The sequence below is a fragment of the Mus musculus genome, chromosome 7 (genome assembly GCF_000001635.26).
Source record: "Mus musculus strain C57BL/6J chromosome 7, GRCm38.p6 C57BL/6J".
Classification (NCBI taxonomy): domain Eukaryota; kingdom Metazoa; phylum Chordata; class Mammalia; order Rodentia; family Muridae; genus Mus; species Mus musculus.
Window position 1 is genome coordinate 12,614,657 of NC_000073.6, and position 23,473 is coordinate 12,638,129.

At 41.3% G+C, this 23,473-nt stretch overlaps 1 protein-coding gene across 1 annotated transcript; it reads right to left on the reverse strand.

The window, feature by feature from the left end:
* Positions 1-576: 576 nt before the first annotated feature.
* On the reverse strand, positions 577-21,478 carry Vmn2r54 (vomeronasal 2, receptor 54). The gene is made up of 5 exons (NM_001081449.2): positions 21,194-21,478; positions 17,267-18,064; positions 14,989-15,225; positions 7,378-7,501; positions 577-1,553 (listed from the first exon to the last, which is right to left on the reverse strand). Exons 1-5 carry the CDS (start codon positions 21,476-21,478, stop codon positions 577-579), a joined length of 2,421 nt encoding a protein of 806 aa, NP_001074918.2.
* Between the last annotated feature and the right edge of the window lie 1,995 nt (positions 21,479-23,473).

Below are 23,473 nucleotides of genomic sequence, written 5' to 3' on the forward strand. Positions count from 1 at the left end.
ATTCATTTACAGTCTTTACAGATATGTTTTATAATTCTTGGGCATATATCTAAGAGTGAGATTGCTCAATCAGATAGTAAATCTGTAAAGGAAGTATAATGAAAGGTTGAATTCCCAGTCGGGCTCCTCTAAAAGCAAAAAAGACACATCAACAATCTCCCTTTCACTTTTGCACACACTCAGCAACCCTTGACATTATCATCATCACCTCATGACACTTTTCCCATCTTTGCACTGTATATATGGATGCAACAGGTGTTCTGTGGTTATCAAGCAGAAGTCAAAGAACAAATTAGTGATGTCACTTCGCTACATCCACCATGTGGGTCCTGGGTATCACACTCAAGTTGTCATGCTTACTGGAAAGCACTTTTACCCATTAAGCCATCTTCTAAGCTCCCTTATTCAAACAGCTCTTTTAACAAATAGCTATGGAGAAAAAAAATCAGTGACCATCTATGTATCACTATGTATTACTATAAACCAAACAGTCATTAGGATTTTGTCTTAAGTATCTCCCTTGAATATTGATCTGTCTTAATACCTTTTGATCCACAAAGAAAGAGTGAGCCAAAATCATATATTTGGTTCTGGTGACTCCCCTGAGAATTTATACCTTCTCTGGAGCATCTCACCCTGTTTTTCCTGCTGTGCACAGTACCCTTGCTTTAGCCAGGCAGGAGTGTTCTTCTCAGGTTTCAGCAAGATGATGTAGCACTTGGGGATGAAGATGCCACCCAGAAGCCCAGCAGTGGAGGCCAGGATGGAAAAGATCTCTACAGCCACAGTGGACTTTCCCCGGGCACTGTGGTACAGGGGAAGGAAGGCTGTCCAGACACTACAGAAGAGCAACATGCTGAAGGTGAGGAACTTGGTCTCATTGAAGATATCTGGAAGGCCCCTGGCTAGAAAAGCCACAGAGAAGGTACCCCCTGCCAGGAAACCCAAGTAGCCCAGCACACAGAAGAAGGTGGCACCAGAACCCTCTTGGCACTGGATGACAATGTGCTGGGGCTCTGAGATCATATCCTTGTCTGGGAATGGTGGAGAGGTGGCCAACCACACCCCACAAAGAACAACCTGTATTAAGGAAGCAATGAGGACCACAAAGGTTGAAGTACCAGGGCTCAGGCATATCTGGATCCTACTTCGTGGTCTGGTGACTCTGAAGGCCAGGACTACTGTGAGAGTCTTGGCCAGAACAGAGGAGACAGCCACTGTGAATACCACAGCAAAGGTGGTCTGACGGAGGAGGCAGGTGGTGACAGTGGGTCTCCCCAGGAAGAGCAAGGCACACAGGGCACACAGGGAAAGAGAGATCAGGAGGAAGTAGCTGAGAGTTCTGTTGTTGGCCCTGACCACAGGTGTATCCCGGTGCTTCAGGAACACTCCAAGAACCAGGACAGCCAGACCAGCCAGCAAGAGTGCTACCAAAGCCAATACGAATCCCAGTGGTTCCTCAAAGGCCAGGAAGATCTCTGTCCTGGGCAGGCAATGGTCTCTGGTGTGGCTCGAGTACTGCTCCTTGGGGCACAGAAGACATCTCTTCATGTCTGTGGGAGACACATAGACACCATTTCTGTAACACTATAGGAACTATACTAGCTCTGAAGGAAGTTATCTAAAGCTTTAACTTCTCTTGCAGCCTCTCCATCAATTAGTATATTTATGCATTATTCTTGGTGACCAGGGATGGAAATGTGTTAGAGGTATGAAGAAAAATTAATATTCTATACCTGTTTTATGTGGGGGTTTTGTATCTGTCTTAAAAGTGTGTACTGTAACACAACCTGGCTTTGAACAGGTTGAGTAGCAGATTACATTACATTCCTAAGCCTCTTTCCTCATCGCCTTAAATGTTTTGATTATAAAATTGCACTACTATAACTAACTTATGTGAGTTTGGTGTGTCAGTGTTTGTGTGTGCCTATGTATGTGTACTGGAAGCACATGTATATAGAAATCAAAGATTATCATTGGATATTGTTCCTTAGTCACTTCTCACACCTTATCATACTAATAAAATTTATTAGTAAGATCTACCATGTGGATCTCAAGAGCTGATTTCAGGGTGTCAAAGCTAATAGTGAGTACTCAAACCCATCTCAACAACTTCATTTTTTAAGAAGTATTTATTTTACTACTTGAGTGTTTTGTCTATACGTATGGAAAGACATCATGTGAATGCCTGGTAGGTGTGTAATTCAGAAGATGGCATTATATCCCCTGAAACTGGAGTTGCACATGGTTGTGAGCCATGTGAGCACTAACTGCTGTGCCATTACTCTTCAAACCCTTTCCATTCTAGTTGTTGAGAAAGGATCTCTCACTGAACCTAGAGATCACTGAGTTGAACACATTGAGTAGCAACTATACATTTCAATTATGTAAACTTAGTGGTTCATTTTTTTTCTCCAATGCTAAAAGATATTAACAAATGTTTTAGACTGAGTTATACACCCAATATCCATTTGTTAAACTCCACCAGTATCTTAAAACCAAGCTGTATTTCTCATTAAGTTAACTGGAGATGATGCAATAAAGGTTAAATGTCATCACCAGGATATATTCTCTTTCCAATAGGACTGCGATTCTAATGAGAAGTGGGAGTTGGAGGAAGGTGTGACTGCAAATGATTTAATCTCAGAACTTAAGAGGCAGAGAAAAGTAATTATCTTTCAGTTCATAGTCAGTCTGGTCAAAATGGTGAGTTCAATGCCAGCCCAGGCTGCATTTGTAAAACCTTATCTAAAAGCCAAACAAACAAACTGAAAAGAGGACAGACAAATAGACAGATGCATGCATGTACATACGCACACACAGACAAAATCTTCAGCAAAAATTAATCCTAATGGCACCTTGACCTTATATTTCCAGCTTTCAGCATGTAAAGTAGTAAGTTCTATCAAAAACCAACCCAGAATGTGGTGGCCTGTTCCAATTCAACCTCTAAGATGAAGACCACTAATGCAGAGTAAGAAGGAAGTCACAACACAATATCCACCATGAGGTTTAAAAAGCAAGTGAAATTGAACAGTGTCAGTGGAAGTCGGTATTGTCATGAGACCAGCAGAAGCCTAATGTTATGTTTATTTCTAGTTTTTTGTCTGTTTGGTTTGTTGGTTGGTTGATTTTGATTTATCAAGACAGGGCTTCCCTGTGTAGCCTTGGCTGTCCTAGAACTCACTCTGTAGACCAGGATGGTTTCTAACTCACTGAAATGAGTCTGCCTCTGCTTCCCAATGCTGGCATTAAAGGCCTGCACCACCGACACTCAGCTATGCCATGGTTCTTTCTTTCTTTCCTTTTTTCTCTTTCTTTCTTTTCTTCTGTTTCTTTCTTTCTTTGTTTCTTTCCTTTCTTTCTTTCTTTCTTTCTTTCTTTCTTCCTTTCTTCCTTCTTCCCTTCCTTCCTTCCTTCCTTTCTTTTTTTTCAATCCAGTGCATTGGGGTCATCCCAGACCTGAAGGAGAAGCAGCAACCCCCGGTGGCCCATTTGGAGAATTTTTAAATGTTTTCCAGGGACAGAATAGAGCATCAGCAACTAGACACAATATGATTAGTAGAACAGTGAGCCCTTTAAACAGATTTGTCTTTAGGGAATGAGGTAGTAGGGGCTTACTCAGCCTCTTCCTTCTGGCCTATATGCTCTCTGACCTGTCTCTTCCAGGGGGAGGGGATCCAGTGGAATTTTCTAATGGCTGAGATGACCTCTTCATTCACCCTCCCCCTTCTCTATGTGCAAGCTTCAAGCCTGAAGCTATTGCTGGTATTCTGATAGCTCATACACCTGGTCTTCTGTATCTAGTTCTTTGTATCTAATGCTTTAGCTGCACTGTACCTATGTGCTCCTTAACAAAAGCAACCAACTGGTTCAAAATGTAGGGTCCAAAAGTCAACATTAGCATAAAAACAATTAGGTGTCATAATAAGGTGGATATGAGGGTCGTTGATCAAGAGTAGGAGTTAAACCAAGACTCGAACCAGCCCTGATTCTGTTCTCTCTCTCTCTCTCTCTCTCTCTCTCTCTCTCTCTCTCTCTCTCTCTCTCTCTCTCTTTTTCACATGGCTAACCCTTCTCCCACCTTAGCCATTGAATCTTTAACTACCCCCAGAATGGTCTAAAGTATGAGTTTCCTGATCTTTCACAGCCCCAAGTAGCATAGAAGAAATGGTTGGCCCCCTAACACTGATAGGCCTGTTGCTGGCTTCTCTCATCTCAGGGGCACACATATATGAGGGTTTCTCACAGGCCACTTTTCAACTTTGGGTGTCCATACCCTAAAGCCCCACCCTCCAAGGCCACTTCTGGGACAAAGTTTAGATTTACAAGTCTCTTGTCCCCCACATACATGCAATCCCTCCTCCTGTGTCTCCAGGGCTGCAACACCCTAGAAGTCAAGGTCCACCATTAAATCACAGAGATCAAAGACAGGGTACAGCCACCAGATATAATGTGGAAGTGGACCAAGCCACATCACCCGTGGTTAAGAGCACCTGCCAAGTCACCCTGGTAGGGTTGTGGGGGCTGCTGAGGCTCAGCGCTGGAAGATACACCATAGCCATCTCATAGTTTTTCTGGCCTTGAAGAAGGGGGTTACTTGGGTGTCTGGCTGCTATCTAGGTGGCATCAAGTGCAGGTGCTGATCTGCTGTGAACCCAGGCAGTTACTTCCTCTGCTTAAACAGAGGTCGGGTGGTCAACAACACCAGAAATGGTCTTCTCCAATTTGCTCTCAAGTGTTCACCATGTCTCTTAACATATATCCAATCTCTAACTTGGTACTTGTGTGGAACCTCTGGGGTACCTGTGTTATACAGGGCACTAGGTTTAGGCCACAATTCCAGGTGGCAGATTTGGAAAGCTTGCAATTGAACCATGAGACTGTTTTCAGCTTGAAAAGTCACTCTAAAGGGGAGCAAGAACCAGGGTCAAGGGAGTGGGTGTCCCATGCAGGATCTCAAAAGGGGTCAAGTTAAAATGGTAGGGGGTATTCAGGGCCAAGGGGAGGAGCACCAACCAGTCAGAACCAATCTCCAAGGTCAATTTAGTCAAGGTCTCTTGTAGGGGTTCTGTTTATTTTCTCTACCTGCCCTGAGCTCTGGGGAGAGTACCCACAATGGGGCTTCCAATTAGCCCCCAATATCTCTGCCAATCCCTTACTTACCTTAAGAGACAAAAGCAGGACCATTGTCCAATCCAATTACCTTGGGCACTCCGAATCTCTGAAAATTTTTCTTCTAATATCTTCTTAGCTACCATGGTAGCTGTTTCCTGCTTGGTGGGGAATGTCTCAACCCATCCAGAAAAAACATCTACAAACACTAGAAGGTATTTGTAACCATATTTTCCCGGCTTAAATTCTGTAAAATCGACCTACCAATAAACTCCAGGCTGTGCTTCCCTGGGTCTTTTGCCCCATTTATTCTTCCAGGCTGTGCTTCCCTGGGATTTTTGCCCCGTTTACTCTTGGCTGCATTTACTTACACTACCCTACTATCTTTCAGGCTCAGAACCTGAGGTCTATAGAGAGAGAGGTTTCTGAGGAGTATAGTTCTCCGTTCTTGTGGGTGCCATTGTCCTACATTTTCTTGGTAATAGTTGGTAGGGTGGCAATCTGAGACTCGAAGGAGAGGCAGCAACCTTTTTTTTAAAAATTGGATGTTTTCTTTATTTACATTTCAAATGTTATTCCTTTTCCCAGTCCCTCCCTCAGGAAACCCCCTATCCCATTCTCTCTCCCCCTGCTTCTATGAGGGTTTTCTCCACCCACCCACTTCTGCCTCCCACCCTCAGTTCCCCTACACTGGGGCATCTATAGAGCCTTCATAGGACCAAGGACCTCTCCTCCCATTGATGTATGACAAGGCCATCCTCTGCAATGTATGCAGCTGGAGCCATGTCTATTCCTTTGTTGATTATGCCACGTTTCTTGATCAGGACCCAGAGTGTGTACATTATTTGGTAAATGTAGTTCTGGGAGCTTTTCTTCTCACCTTCTGCGGCCAACAAAGTGTTTCTATGCCTGCTTTAGCCCATTTTGGCTCCCAAATAAGTAACACAGAGACCTAATAAACTTATTAAGAGACTTCAAGGATTATATTAGGCAGAAATTCATCTGTATATGGCTGCCTACTCCCACTCATTTGGCATTACCTGCAATCTGAGTATTGCACTGAATAGCTCTATTCCATGTATGTCCCCATAGATACTCCTCTAACAATCTGCCCATGGTGAATCTTCCTAGTCCTTCACCTATTCTTCCTTTTTTAAACTATCCTTTTGATTGCCAAACCTTGACTTGGATCACAAGACCTTCCCTACTCCTTTCTGCACAGCTATAAGCTGACTCAGAGGTGATGGAATAGAATTTTTACACATCACTGAGAAGAAGATGATTGACGATGTCAGTGCCTAGACTGCAACCAGATCTCTGGATGTAGCAATCAGAACCTGAAGGCACAGTGCACAAAACTATCCCAAACATCTCCCATCAAGACACAAATGAAGAAGGAATTGCCATGGCAAGACCAAGATGGCAGATAATAGGACATTGGGTTGGGAAGTAGGCCAGTTCAGAAATCTCTGGTTAGAATAGCTCAGAATCTACCCAGCTATAGTGACTGAAGCTTTTAATACATATAAAAGCCTCCATATTGTTATTCAAATCAAGGGCTGGAATAGAAAATCACTTACTTTTATAATGTTTGTGAATGGATAATCCATGAGGTTGTGCAATTATGGATCATTCATTTGTCTTTCTCAATAAGGCACTTACCAAGGAATAAGTATAAGGGAAGAATTCTCTTATATTTTTGGTTGTGAGCTTAGCCTTTAACGGCTGAGCCATCTCTCCAGTCTGGGAAGATTTCTCAATGGTGTTCCTACCTAAGTCCACAGGAAAGCAAAGACTGGCACACCTCAATAGATAGGAGAGATGGTATAAATGAGAATGGCCCCCATAGGCTCATATATTTGAATGTTTGGTTCCTACAGGGTGGATAGTTAGAGATGGATTGGGAGCTGTAGCCTTATTGGAGGAGGTGTGTCAGAAGATATGGCCTCTGAGAGTTCAAAATCCAAACCAGGTCCACTCTCCATGTTAACAACTGCATGCTGCCTGTGGATCAGAACTTAAGCTCTCAGATACTGGTGTAACACCATGCCTGATTACCTCCTGTCACATGTACTGCAATTACAGCCATGGACTCAGCCTGTGAAATTCTAAGTAAGCCCAATTTCAATAAGTTTCTTTTAGAAACTGCCTAGGTCATGGTGTCTCTTTACAACAGTAGAATAGTTATTAAGATATTGGAAAAATACAGGAAGCTCACAATGCCCTGTGAATCAATCAGATTCCAGTTCCATAAGTCCTTACCTCTTTGGTCTGTAAACTGTCCCTCAGGGCATGGACTGCAATCAAAACAGCAGTGGGGGGCTCCCAGTCGGGGTACCTGGCTGAACCCTGGAAGGCAGCTTTCACTGCAGATGGAGGTGGGCACCTACTAACAAGGAGCATAGTGTCACCAGTGATTCTCCAGAGATAAAGATGCCTGAACTCACACTGAAAAGCAGAACAGAAAAGTTTCCTCTCAGCCCACTATATGAGAGGCCTTTCAGAAAATATTTCTGCCCAAGTGATGCCAAACTGTGCAGGAACCATTGTGTGTAATAGAGGATGGGCTACATATAGTTTCCTTAGCTATAGCTTCAGACCTATAGGAAACTGTGTGAGGGTTGGCTTCCAATCTCTCTGTAGCTCATATGTTAACAATTGGCAATAGAGGGCTATAGAGATGGCTCAGCTGTCAGGAGTGTGCGCTGCTCACTGACAGAAGCAGTGTTTAATCCCCAGCACCTACAGAGCACCTCACAGCATAACTCCAGTTCCAGAAGACCCAATTCCCTCTTCTGACTTCTGCAAGCGCCAGATGCACACATAACACAAATATTTGTGCAGGCAAAGCATCCATATATGCAAAATAAACAATGAAAACTATAATATTGTCAGACATTACAGAAACACTGCCATTCCCTTCTGCCAAGTCAGCCTGCTTGTCTCAGTTACAAAACCATCATTTTTCCGCTATTTCCTTCTATTTATCTCTTTTCTTTCTTTTAGATACAATCCATAGCCTGAGCATGCTTCCTTTGATACTCTCAACATTCTATTTCTTATTATGATGCTCTCTGATGCCCTGTGGCTGCTTGAAGGCCTCTGTGACTAACTTAGAAGACATGGTTGCCTTTCTTCCTCTTCTCCTTCTCCCTCCCCTGTAAAGATGTTGAGATTTACAATTTGACTATCCTGTGGTTTTCTCATAAACTCGAAGTGTTCTTGAGCTTCAAAAAGACTAAAATTGTGGATAATGACTCCATTAAAACACACACACAAGTTTACAGAGAACACTCTTTTCATGGGACTTATAAGAACTGACTCGGTTTCTCTTGACACAGCTCTACTTCCAGGCAAGGATCATCAAGTTAGAAATGTGGGATGCTGAGATATCTGCCACAACAGAAAGCCACGGAAATCCCAACCAGGTCAACCCCATTGAAAAGTACTTCAAATCAATCCTCTGAACACTTACCATGTGTCCTTTATACTTGACAAATCCAAGAATGGGAACCTCATTCTCATGTGGAAACCTTAAGACCACCACAGACAGGTGATGCCACCTGATCTAAGTTAGACAAAGTTGCAGACGAGGGGACTCTGTCCACTGGCATATGCTGAGGTCCAGCACAGCATCACAGGGTTACCCAGGAAATGCAGCAAGGGTAGCAATGGAAATCAGGGCCAGAAGCTGATGACTTCTTGGAATCTAACTCTTTAACTCTTTGCCATTCTGGGGCCAAAAGCAGTTGGCTTCTGGCAATTAACTCCTGCTGACAGAAGCAGGGGTAAAGAAAAAGCTTGGTTACTTAAGTTCTTTTCTCTTTGACCCAGGCTTCTCAGTGGCCAGGCAAGAGTCTTAAGAGTTCCTTAACTCTTTGTGAGCCAAAGAGGAAAGGAAGAGAAAGGGAAGGAAAGAGAAAGGGGGAGGGGAGGGGAGGGGAGAGGAGGGGAGGGGAGGAGAGGGGAGGGGAGGGGAGGGGAGGGGAGGGGAGGGGAGGGGAGGAAATTTTCAGGCAAATACAGAGACACACATACTAGAGGAAGATAAAGAAAGAGGCACTGTCACTTTTTATAGTTCTTAGTTTTTATACTTTCACAAGATATTTGATAACATAATTTTATAAGCTTTTTTTCCATTCCATAAGTTCATAGTAAGTTTAAGTCAACAGTTCAGGTCATAGATCTATAAGATTTAAGGAGTTACAGCAGAATTGTTTACATGTCTTTCAATTAAGACTAGTACCTAAACATTCATTATCTGTTACTAGCTCCATAAGTTCATTATAAGTTTAAAGCAATAATTTTTATGTCATAAGTTAGCACTGTTTTGTCAAGAAACAAATCATCTACCTTGTGTATTACTTTTTTGAAGCATTGTATAGATAGATTAGTCAATCATTTATTTTCTGCCCTTGCACCTATAATAAATTGCCCTTACCAAGTTTATGACCTTTAGTTACCAGTTAGTGGCCTTGTTCGTAATCTAAAGAGTGTTCTCTTTGAGTGTACATTTGTTCCAAACCTGCTTTCTTTTCCTAGTACAATTATCCTGTGACACATGAAACTATTTGCAGCTTTTATTATATAGGGGCCTTGAGATTACTTGTATCAGTTTAGAAATGCAATAAAATCATTACCTGGAATTATGCAATCATCAATTCATCTATACACCATTACTACTAGAAAATACAGATTCATATTGATTCTTCAGGAGATCTGCCAAATAGAGTGGGTTGATACACATGAATCATTAGGCTATAAAATAGTGACAGGAAAGGCATATCAGCAGCCAGACGCAAACCTAGGATGAAGTGTCTGAGGACCCGTATCTCAGAGCACACCCATCACAGCTATGATTTTGTGCCATCTCCAAAAAAAATTCACCTGCTTGCCATAGCCTTTCCTAGATGGCTTATAATAGGCACAGGACAGAAAGCTGAGTTATTTTGATGCATCAGACTACACATATAGACAGATCTACATCAAATCAGCTGATAATTTTGTTAATAAACATCAGCATTTGAACCTCATGTTTCCCAAAGTCTTGTGTGTTGCACCACTGGTTACAAGATAATGGTTTTTTTTAATATACTATATTAGGTATTTTCCTCATTTACATTTCATTTGCTATACCAAAAGTTCCCCATACCTTCCCCCGCCCCCAACTCCACAACACACACAGTCCCACTTTTTGGCCCTGGCATTCCCATGTACTGGGGCATATAAATTTTGCAAGTCCAATGGGCCTCTCTTTCCAGTGATGGAAGACTAGGCCATCTTTTGATACATATGCAGCTAGAGTCAAGAGCCCCAGGAGGGTACTGGTTAGTTCATAATATGGTTCCACCTATAGGGTTGCAGATCCCTTTAACTCCTTGGGTACTTTCTCTACCTCCTACATTGGGGGCCCTGTGATCCATCCAATAGCTGACTGTGAGCATCCACTTCTGTGTTTGCTAGGCCCTGGCATAGTCTCACAAGAGACAGCTATATCTGGGTCGTTTCAGTAAAGCCTTGCTAGGGTATGCGATGGTGTCAGCGTTTGGAAGCTGATTATGGGATGGATCCCCAGATATAGCACTCTCTAGATGGTCCATCCTTTCATCACAGTGCCGAACTTTGTCTCTGTAACTCCTTCCATGGATGTTTTGGTCACAATTCTAAAAAGGAGCAAAGTGTCCACACTTTGGTCTTCGATCTTCTTCAGTTTCATGCATTTAGCAAATTGTATCTTAAATCTTGGGTATCCTAAGTTTCTGGGCTAATAACATCCACTTATCAGTGAGTACATATTGTGTGAGTTGCGTTGTGATGGGGTTACCTCACTCAGGATGATGCCCTCCAGGTCCATCCATTTGCCTAGGAATTTCATAAATTCATTCTTTTTAATAGCTGAGTAGTACTCCATTGTGTAAATGTACCACATTTTCTGTATCCATTCCTCTGCTGAGGGGCATCTGGGTTCTTTTCAGCTTCTGGCTATTATAAATAAGACTGCTATGAACATAGTGGAGCATGTGTCCTTACTGGTTGGGACATCTTCAGGATATATGCCCAGGAGAGGTATTGAGGGATCCTCTGGTAATACTATGTCCAATTTTCTGAGGAACCGCCAGACTGATTTCCAGAGTGGTTGTACAAGCTTGCAATCCCACCAACAATGGAGGAGTGTTCCTCTTTCTCCACATCCTCGCCAGCATCTGCTGTCACCTGAATTTTTGATCTTAGCCATTCTGACTGGTGTGAGGTGGGATCTCAGAGTTGTTTTGATTTGCATTTCCCTGAAGATTAAAGATGTTGAACATTTTTTCAGGTGCTTCTCATCCCTTCAGTATTCCTCAGGTGAGAATTCTTTGTTTAGCTCTGAGCCCATTTTTTAATGGGGTTATTTGATTTTCTGGAGTCCACCTTCTTGAGTTCTTTATATATATTGGATATTAGTCCCCTATCTGATTTAGGATAGGTGAAGAACCTTTCCAATCTGTTGGTGTTCTTTTTGTCTTATTAACGGTGTCTTTTGACTTGCAGAAGCTTTGCAATTTTATGAGGTCCCATTTATCGATTTTCGATCTTACAGCATAAGCCATTGCTGTTCTATTAAGGAGTTTTTCCCCTGTACCCATATCTTCGAGGCTTTTCCCTACTTTCTCCTCTATAAGTTTCAGTGTCTCTGGTTTTATGTGGAATTCCTTAATCCACTTATATTTGACCTTAGTAAAAGGAGATAGGAATAGATCAATTCGAATTCTTCTACATGATAACTGCCAGTTGTGCCAGCACCATTTGTTGAAAATGCTGTCTTTTTTCCAATGGATGGTTTTAGCTCCCTTGACAAAGATCAAGTGACCGTAGGTGTGTGGGATCATCTCTGGGTTTTCAATTCTGTTTCATTGGTCTACTTGTCTGTCGCTATACCAGTACCATGAATTTTGAACAATTGCTCTGTAGTACAGCTTTAGGTCCAGCATGGTGATTCCACCAGAGGTTCTTTTATCCTTGAGAAGAGTTTTTGCTATCCTAGGTTTCTTGTTATTGCAGATGAATCTGCCGATTGGCCTTTCTAATTCGTTGAAAAATTGAGTTGGAATTTTGATGGGGATTGCATTGAATCTGTAGATTGCTTGTGGCAAGATAGCCATTTTTACTATATTGATCCTGCCAATCCATGAGCATGGGAGATCTTTCCATCTTCTGAGATCTTCTTTAATTTCTTTCTTCAGAGACTTGAAGTTTTTATCATACAGATCTTTCACTTCCTTAGTTAGAGTCACGCCAAGGTATTTTATATTATTTGTGACTATTGGGAAGGGTGTTATTTCCCTAATTTCTTTGTCAGCCTGTTTATCCTTTGTGTACACAAAGGCCATTGACTTGTTTGACTTAATTTTATAACCAGCTACTTCATTGTAGCTGTTTATCAGGTTCAGGAGTTCTCTGGTGGAATTTTTAGGGTCACTTATATATACTATCATATCATCTGCAAAAAGTGATATTTTGACTTCTTCCTTTCCAATTTGTATCCCCTTGATCTCCTTTTGTTGTCCAATTACTCTGGCTAGGACTTCAAGTACAATGTTGAATAGGTAGGGAGAAAGTGGGCAGCCTTGTCTAGTCCCTAATTTTAGTGGGATTGCTTCCAGCTTCTCACCATTTACTTTGATGTTGGCTACTGGTTTGCTGTAGATTGCTTTTATCATGTTTAGGTATGGGCCTTGAATCCTGATCTTTCCAAGACTTTTATCATGAATAGGTGTTGGATTTTGTCAAATGCTTTCTCTGCATCTAACAAGATGATTATGTGGTTTTTTGTCTTTGAGTTTGTTTATATACTGGATTACGTTAATGGATTTCTGTATATTGAACCATCCCTACATCCCTGTGATGAAACCTAGTTGGTCAGGATGGATGATTGCTTTGATGTGTTCTTGGATTCAGTTAGCAAGAATTTTATTGAGGATTTTTGCATCGATATTCATAAGGGAAATTGGTCTGAAGTTCTCTATATTTGTTGAGTCTTTCTGTGGTTTAGGTATCAGAGTAATTGTGGCTTCATAGAATGAGTTGGGTAGAGTATCTTCTGTTTCTATTTTGTGGAATAGTTTGTGAAGAACTGGGATTAGATCTTCTCTGAAGGTCTGATTGAACTCTGCACTAAACCCATCTGATCCTGGGCTTTTTCTGATTGGGAGACTATTAATGACTGCTTCTATTTCTTTAGGGGATATAGGATTGTTTAGATCATTAGCCTGATCTTGATTTAATTTTGGTACCTGGTATCTGTCTAGTAACTTGTCCATTTCAACCAGGTTCTCCAGTTTTGTTGACTATAGCCTTTTGTAGAAGGATCTGATGGTATTTTGGATTTCTTCAGGATCTGTTGTTATGTCTCCCTTTTCATTTCTGATTTTGTTAATTAGGATGCTTTCCCTGTGCCCTCGAGTGAGTCTGGCTAAGGGTATATCCATCTTGTTAATTTTCTCAAAGAACCAGCTCCTCGTCTGCTTAATTCTTTGAATAGTTCTTGAATAGGTGCTGAGAAGAAGTTATATCCTTTTGTTTTAGGATAAAATGTTCTGTAGATATCTGTTAGATCCATTTGTTTCATAACTTCTGTTAGTTTCACTGTGTCCCTGTTTATTTTCTGTTTCCATGATTTCCATTGGTGAAAGTGGTGTGTTAAAGTCTCCCACTATTATTGTGTGAGGTGCAATATGTGCTTTGAGTTTTACTTAAGTTTCTTTAATGAATGTGGCTGCCCTTGTATTTGGAGCATAGATATTCAGAATTGATAGCTCCTCTTGAAGGATTTTACGTTTGATGAGTATGAAGTGCCCCTCCTTGTCTTTTTTGATGACTTTGGGTTGGAGGCTGATTTTGTTAGATATTAGAATGGCTACTCCAGCTTGTTTCTTCAGACCATTTGCTTGGAAAATTGTTTTCCAGCCTTTCATTCTGAGGTAGTGTCTATCTTTTTCTCTGAGATGAGTTTCCTGTAAGCAGCAAAATGTTGAGTCCTGTTTGTGTAGCCAGTCTGTTAGTCTATGTCTTTTTATTGGGGAGTTGAGCCCATTGATATTAAGAGATATTAAGGAAAAGTAATTGTTGCTTCCTATTATTTTTGTTGTTAAAGTTGGCATTCTGTTCTTGTGGCTATCTTCTTTTAAGTTTGTTGAGGGATTACCTTCTTGCTTTTTCTAGGACATGGTTTCCTTTCTTGTATTGGTATTTTTCTGTTATTATCCTTTGAAGGGCTGGATTCCTGGAAAGATATTGTGTGAATTTGGTTTTGTCATGGAATACTTTGGTTTCTCCATCTATGGTAATTGAGAATTTGGCTGGGTATAGTAGCCTGGGCTGGCATTTGTGTTCTCTTAGTGTCTGTATAACATCTGTCCAGGCTCTTCTGGCTTTCATAGTCTCTGGTGAAAAATCTGGTGTAATTCTGATAGGCTTGCCTTTGTATGTTACTTGACCTTTTTCCCTTACTGCTTTTAGTATTCTATCTTTATTTAGTGCATTTGTTGTTCTGATTATTATGTGCTATGAGCATCCAATTCATGTCACCTTCAAAAACAAAATTACAAGTAGAACACACTGACAGTTAGCATGTACAAACTTATTGGAGATCCAAAGTCTGGGCCTTGTGCTTGCTTGCACAGTAAACACTTTAGCCAGTGAGCCATTATTACAGCCCCAGCTCTGATACATTCATTTTTGCTGCTCAATAAAGTATCACTCAAAGGAAGATCTCTTGTAAGGTAAAGAGCATGGTCAGTTATAACTGAATGGCCTACATCCACTTCATGCATAAGTAGACAGGAGGAACCCTGGACTTGAAATTTCCCATAGACTTTGAAACACTAGGACAACAGTTTCCTCTGCATTCAGGGAACTTACTTGGAGATCCTCCTTCAACTGAACCATCATTTTGTTCCCAGAAGAGACTTGAGGGTCTATCATGCCTACATGCACCAAGTGGAATACACCTGCAGGAGTCTTCTGCCCTTGGAAAATATCAAATTTTGTCACCAAATCTCCATTGGCATCAAACATAATCTTGATTCCATCCAGAGTCTTGAAGTGTACCTTTTTGAGGGCATGGAGCAGCTGAGAAAGAAAGGGAAATATTGTTGACTGTCCAGGGACTGTTCAGTGTCTTGTCCAAATGGTGTCTGAAGGGATACAGAGCTACTTCAATCAAAACTATCCACAGTAATCATAAGGGGGTAAAGGACCTGCGATATTTCTAAGGAGTCAAGAAAATATTCTACCTTTACTAAAGTAATAATTTATAATACTTGATCCAGATCATTTTTAAGAGAGAAAATACATCTCACACTCAGTGGGGATTTCAGATAACAACTCACAGAAATTTTCTGTTCTGCTGCAATGTGAGACACAGGAATTGAATTTATGCTTGGAAACAAGAGCCTTTACCCACTGAGACATCTCATCAGCCTTAAAATTGAACCCAAAATATCACAATGTGATACTGGCTCCAGTGTCTCATTTGTCTGTGCACTACTGTCCTCACACTTCCTATCATACTCTTTAGACTCCAAACCCTAGCAAGCCTTCCACAGACAAGCCCCAGCCCACCTAAGCCTCCCAATCACTTTGACCAGGATATTCCACTCCTTCAGCTCCACACATGTGGTTCATCTTATTTATCTCCATTCTAGGGTGTAGGCACATGCTGTCCCTACCATCTGTAATCCTATCACTTCTTCCCATAGTGAGACTTCTTATTCTTGATTCAGACCTCAGGTATTTCCTGACAAAACTTCTCAGGTCTTAGTAGGCTCTTCATTTGCTCATCACTCCTTCATTTACTTTACATCTTCATCCTAGATTACACACAGGTACCACCACGCTCATATATTGTTATTTTGTGATGGTATTTTGCTGTGTAGTCTAGGTTGACATGGAACTTGATTCTCTTGCCTCAATCTCCTGTGTAGTAAGATGAGTCATCGAACTTGGCCTCCTGTAATTACTAATCTGTCCATCTTGACCAAAAAGCCAACAACTATCACTGTTCTTCTGATTCAAAATGATGTGTATCTTTCACTTAGCACACAGAGACTCAGATAATCTCACTGAAGGTTATGAAAACATAGCCCCTCCTTAACCACCATGCTTATTTTACCTCATCAGGGAATAGTATGTCTTCCAAGGGTCAACATGCATATCTAGGCCTATTCTACCCAAAGCGGACTGGAAATTGTAGATGATAGATAGATAGATAGATAGATAGATAGATAGATAGATAGATAGATAGATACTGGATACTGGGATAAAATGAAAAAAGTTTTATATAAATGTATGAAATTTTAAAATACTATTATACATAGAAAATGAGGTAAGGACATGAGAGTTGGCTCAGTCATTAAAGTTCTTGCCACACAAATTAGAAGATAGGAATTAAAATATCCAGAACCATCCTAAATGACAGGTGAATGTGGCACTACATCTGTACAGCTTCATGGGGGTCGAGAGAGGCAATACTCAGAGTAAGTTATCTACCATCATAAGGCATATCAACGAGTTCTAGGTTTGAGTGAGATACCATGCCCCAAAGAATAAGGTAGACGAGTGATTGAAGGGTAATTTCTCACATCATCCTCAGACAATCTTAGACATGTACACACTGTAAGCACACCTCAATCATGTGGCTGCATGCCTACACATACACACACACACACACACACATATATATACATATATATATATATATATATATATATATATATATATGTATATATATACAGAGAGAGAGAGAGAGAGAGAGAGAGAGAGATTTGATATGTCTTTGAAATTCTGACTTTCAACATGCCTGTACTAAAAGCATCCACTGTATGTCTAAGCTCAAATTTAGGACAATAAAATGTTTGCCATTATGTGAATACTAAATGTACTAGGTATTTTGTATTTGAACAAAAGCAACCCACTGGAACTGGATTCATCTGATATCACACACACAGCAAGGATTCCTTGAAAAATGCAGCTTCTATGGTGCACCTCAGTGCAAATATGGAACATCCTTGCTGAAGTACATAGTCTGCTGCACTTCTACAGCTAAGTAAAAACCATTATGGCTGTTCCCCAACCATCTATGAAGCATCCACTCCACACATGTCTCTCTTACCTGCCAGGAATGGAAGTTGTGAGAATTTGTACCTTTCCTCTCCTGGTGCTCACAGGCTAGCATATTGTGCAGAGCATGGGCAATGCTGTAGACAGCTGTGTAAGCAGCATCAATTTTACTCACTTCTGGAAATGGATGTGGCTTGTTTTTCAGACTCTCATTTCCTGTGCAGAACTGGACACCCTCTGTCACTGTGCTGTTCTGGTAGGGCCATGTACAATCAAAGGTGAACTCCCAGAACTTCTTTATAAACATGTCTTCTGGGGTCTGGCTGGGGCGCAGGTGAGCAAGGAACTCAGGGAAGCCAATAGCCCTGCTGCTGTGATACAGAAGGCCAAATGTGCCTTGCAACACCTGGGAAATGCCTGGTATGGTCAGGGCAAGTGCCATGTGCAGAGTGCCTTTGCTGACCCACACCTGTCCTGAGACAGGGACACCCAGTAAACCACGTAGGATGAGCTGGAAATTTAAATTGCTTAAGAAAACCAGAACAACTTTGGCTGTACATTTCTGCATCTTCTGGACAGTCTCTTCAATCTTCCCCAAGGACTGATAGGAAGGGACGTGAAGGTGATACTCAATGCAAACCCCAGCTGGACTCAGCTGCTGAGTGGCCAGAGAGCTGGCCTGCTGCCCAAAGTCATCATCTTGGGCAAGAATGATCACCCAGGACCATTGAAAGTGAATTATCAGCTGGGTAACTGCATGGGAAGATGTAATGTCACTAGTCAGGGTCCGAAGAAAAGATGGAAACTGAATCTTGTCACTCAGACTGGGTAGTGAAGATGAGTAACTGACCTGTCAAGGAAGAGCCAGGCAATATGAGAGTAGATGAGATCCAAGACTCGGGAGAAAACTAATGGTCTGGTTTGAATGTCAGAAGGATGGGGCTGGGAGAGATATCTCAGCAGTTCCAGCCCTTGCTCGTCTTGTAGAGGACCCAAGTCCTAGTCCAGGCTCCCACATCTGGTGGCTCACAACTGTTTATAACTCCAGCCCCAGGAAATCTGACACTTGCTTCTGGATTCCTCCCACACCTGTTGCATAGACTCACACAGACATATACACATACACATAAATGTATATTATAACCTAAAGCATAACAATTTTCAGGAAAGGAAATGAAAATAATGTGTTGCATTTAGCTTTAGCTACCACACCTAGATCCAGAAACAGGTCAGGATACCAGCCCCAACCCAGGTTCCCTTGCCACAGATAAAAGAAACACACACACACACAGCTGTTCCTTTTCAACTTGCCTTTGGACACAATTGCTGGACACTACTATCTCCCTCCTGGAAAAGTGTGCCCTTGACAATATTCTTATCTCCTCACCTCCTACCTGCCTTAAACTTTAGTTGCTAAGATAAGTTGTTTAGTCCCTGCTAAACATCCCTGACCACTCACCTGTAGGAGGGGCCACAGTCTCACTCCTCCTGAGACCTCACATGGCTACTTGGTTCTTCTCTCTCCAAAGCATGGCAAACTCTTCTCCCTTGCATATGTCTCTTTTCCTCCAGAGACTTGGAAGTCCTGCCTATTCCTTCTGCCCAGGAAATGGCCCATGGTTTCTTTACTGACAGATCAAGAACCAATTGGGGAGCAAGACAGTATCAGAACCATCCCTACAATAATGCTTTGTAAAAAGTGCTGATTCTACCAAGCAGCTGTGTACCCTTCACTAGCCGATCATCACAGACAGCCCTGTGGCTTTTCATCATCTGTCCTTCCCATTGCCCACCCCTATAGTTGTTTCCAGCACCTCAGCTAGACTTGGTCTGACTCTCTCATTTGCACACAGCTGTTAGGATGTTCCTTAGAAAATTCATGTCTGTGTGTGTGTGTGCATGTGTGTGTCTATATGTGTGTCTATGTGTCTATGTCTGTATGTCTGTCTGCCATTCAATGACAATATATGTATAGACATAGAAGACAAATTTGGGGGCTCGTTTTCCAGAGGCTCAAACTCAGGCCATCAAGCTTGTTAGCAAGCACCTTTACTCAATGAGCCATCTTGCTGTACCTGATAAGAACAAATGAATTATGGGCTTTTTTCAGACCACCATTGTGAGGTTTTCCAGATGTAAGAGAAATGGTAATCTGATTCATCAATTTGTAGAGGAGGAGGTGTTCATATGTTCTTAAAACAGAGAGTACTTGAAGATGTGACATGTGGGTTCTGTGTCTGTGGTGGTTTGGTCTGGTCTGGTGTGGCCTCGTGTGGTCCATTCTGGTTGGTTTGAGAGGCACCAATTGTGGCTGGTCAGCCTCAGAGTATGAGTGAAAACCTTCTTCCACTACAAAATGTGTAAAGTTTATACTGTCTTAAGACAAAGGCCCTAGCTTCTGGTTGCTTCATGTGGAGAGAAAAGGCTCACTAAAACTCATGCAGGTGGTCTTGCCAGGCTGTGCAATAAAACAAAAGCTGTTCTGTTATGTTTGGATTGCAGATGAGCTGTGATCATTTCTTTGTATAAGTTTGTCCCATGAAACACATATTACTAGTTGAAAACAAATTATATTTTAATACAAATTTTGTGACAAACTTAGACTAAAAACAATTCATTGATTTTCAGAAACTCAATTTTTTACTATTTTCTATGAATGAGTGTTTCTCCTGTATGTATGATTTGTACCACATAAATATCTGCTAACCATGCAGGACAGAAGAGGGAGTCACATGTCTGGAAATGGAGTTGCAGATTCATATAAACCACCATGTGGTTATTGGGATTTGAAATTTTCTAAAAGAACTCTCAGTGCTCTTTATCTCTGAGCCATTACTCCAGTCCTGAAATTCAAATTTAACTAAAATTTATCTTGCAGCCCTACAGGCTGGAATACAAGAAGTTCTTTTAAATATTCAATATATCAAGTTTCTGTTCTGAGCATAATAGTGCACAGGACTCATACATCAAAGGGAATAAGATCAAGAGTTCAAGGGCAACCTAGATTACACAGAGAAATGCTGCATATATGCACACACACACACACACACACACACACACACACACACACACACACAAATACACACCCAGAAAAAAACAGAAACGAAGTTTGGTTTTTGGTATGTTAGCGTTTACAGAGAAAAAAATGAAGTTTCTACCAATTTAAATATGCCTCATTTTGAGGGATGGAGAGATACCAAGATGACCAAAAGCACTTGCTGCAAAATCATAAGGATAGGAGCTCAGATCCTAGTACTCATAGAACTACTTGGGCATTCCCTTCATGACAATAACCTCAGCTCTAAGAGGGATACACACAGGAGGCTGGGTGGAGCTTTCAACCTTCCAGCCTAGCCAAGAAATCATGGGCTGTAGGTTCAGGAAGAGATCTTGACTAAAGGGATAGGTGGGGAGTGATGAAGGAGGCCTCTCTGGACTCCACAGATATGCAAAGGTTCATGTACAGACACACACACAAACACATTCACAATATCACAGACACAGTTGCTCTCCCTTTCTAATAATAATAATAATAAATTGATGGATTGATTAATATGGTGATGGAGAGATTAGTGAATGGTTAATACTACTTAGTCCTCTATCATAGGACCGAAGTTTAATTTCAAGCACCCTTAGGACATATAAAAACTATATGTAACAACAGTTCTAGAAACTCCAATGCTCCCTTCTGATGTCCACAAGCTAGCTAGCTATATATATATGACAAAATACTCAATACACATAAAACTTTTAAATATATTTTTAAAAAATAAAACATTTTCTCACATTTTTTTCAATGCAGGGGGATGATAATTATTTCTAAATTATCAATACATGGAGGAAAGAACCATGTTGGACATGGGGAGAATATTTCAGGGAAGCTGTCTCCTCAGCAGAGCTGCTCACTGCTGTGACCATCACCATCATCATTAAGAGACTGCACCACATTCACTAAAGAATAAGGCGTTGTGCAACTCACCTGGGGAAACTTGTACAGTCCCAGAAGTCTGGCCATGGAGACAGACAGGGAAGACCGTGTGTCCCCAACCAAGGCAGCCTGAGGAGAGCCATGCTGGCATGTGTAGTTGGGGATGGGCTCCTTCTGCCCTGTGAGAAAGCCCATTGTCTCATAGAGGGCTCCATGCACTGAGTCTCCAGAGTTTCGAATGGAGAAGCCCAGTGTCAAATTGGGCAACAAGTGAGCACTCCTATTAATCTCCTCAATGGCAAAGACGAAACTCTGGGTCACCCGGTAGCCCCACATGGAGGCACTGAGGGAAAGAGAAGCCCACATTTATCACTCATTATGTGGTAAATGGAACAAGAATGAACATTGTGTCTCAAGTGATCTAAGTAAAAATGTACATCTCATCAAACACTTGTGCAGAGATGTGTACATGAGCACATTTCAGAAGAGTCAAAGGGGAACCAGAGGGAAGGCACAGACAGTAACCAAAGAGAAAGGAAGAGTTTCAGAACAGGAGGGACATTTGAAGATATATTGCATGAGCTGTGTCAACAGCCCACTTGTTTAATCCCACTACTCAGGAGGAAGAGGGAGGTAGATGTCTGTAAATCAGAAACAAGAGCATAGTCTATGTAGCTAGTCCAAGGAAGCTAGAGACCCTTTCTCAAGGACACAAGGAAAATAAATCTATTGAATAGTATGATTGGTTATAATTATGATAACTAACATCTATTTCAGAATTGCTGGCATTAGAGCCAGATGATATGGAGACAAGAAGTGAAATGTTGCCCCCAGGACATGACTCAGACATTGCATGTATGGGAGCCTGTCAACATTCAATCATTCACTGGCAATTTCTTTGTTTTGCCTTACTTTTGCTTGTTTAACTATTGGCAACTGATGTATTTTAGATTAAAGACTGTCATTTTCTTCAGTCCTCTAACATGTCACCCCACCAGACTCCAATTGGCATTCCTAACCCACAGCCACACAATACAACCCTAGTTAAAATTCAGTGGGTACAAAACAAAAAGGCAGAAATGTGGGAAAGGGACCTCAAGTGTGGAGGAGGTAATGACAGGTATAGAAGAAAAATAAGGGGGGCTAGGGAATGAGAATAAACTAAATGTGCCATATAAACATATGAAATTGTCAAAGGGTAAATCTAATAAAATATTAAAGCATACATACAACCAACACCAAAATTACTCAATATGTCACATGTATATTTTTTACATAATTATTCACATGTATCTATGCAACAATAATAACCATTAAAAAATAAACGTACATAAATTTATAAGTGAGAGTGCATATGTAAGAAGAAAAAGATAGATAGATAGATAGATAGATAGATAGATAGATAGATAGATAGACAGACAGACAGACAAATAGGGGGTGTTCAGACAGGCTTTCTCTGTGTAGTCCTGATTGCTTGGAAATCACAGAGATATACCTGCCACTTCCTCTTGAGTACTGGGATTAAAAGCGAGTTCCACCACATCCAACTGATGTTACATTTTAATTAAATTTTTTAAATTGTTATTGTTGAGTATAGATTTTTTTCTTTTAAGTTTGAGTCACTCAATCTAACCTCACACACACTATATAGCAGATTGACCATGTACTTCTTTTATATATGTATGTGTATGTATACGAAAATATAAGCCAAATGTCACCTTCTAATGTATTCTTCAATAATGCTCACTGTGTTTGTGTGTCTCTGTGTGTCTGTGTCTGTGACTGTGTGTCTGTGTGTCTGTATGTCTGTGTGTTTCTGTGTCTGTGTGGTGTTTATGGGCTTATTTCCCTCTGAACGTGTGAAGGCTGACGTGATATCAGGATATCATTCACAATTGCTTCTTCATCCTATAAAAACATTATTCTGTGTACATGTGTTTTTATAGACCCACACATGCTACAACACATGGTGGTTAGGAAGCAAGGTTTGAGTCAGTTCTCTTCCTCTATCTTTATGTGGGTTCCAGGAAGAGATCATCAGGATTGCATGTCAAGCATTTTACCCCATGAGCCTTCTGCCCACCTTCCATTTTGTGACAGGTAACCTCACTAAACCTGGACTTCATCCACTCAGCTAGGCTGCTGGACAGCAATCTTTAGGAATCCTGTCTCTCTGTTCCTAACCAGGTTTACAGATACTCAACATGCTAAGCTTGTATATGGGTTCTGGGAATCGAAACTATGGCTTCGAGCTCACACAGCAGACACTTCACCAATTCAGGCATTTCTCCAGCTCCTAAAACCTTAACTCTTCATTCTCCTGGTACAACT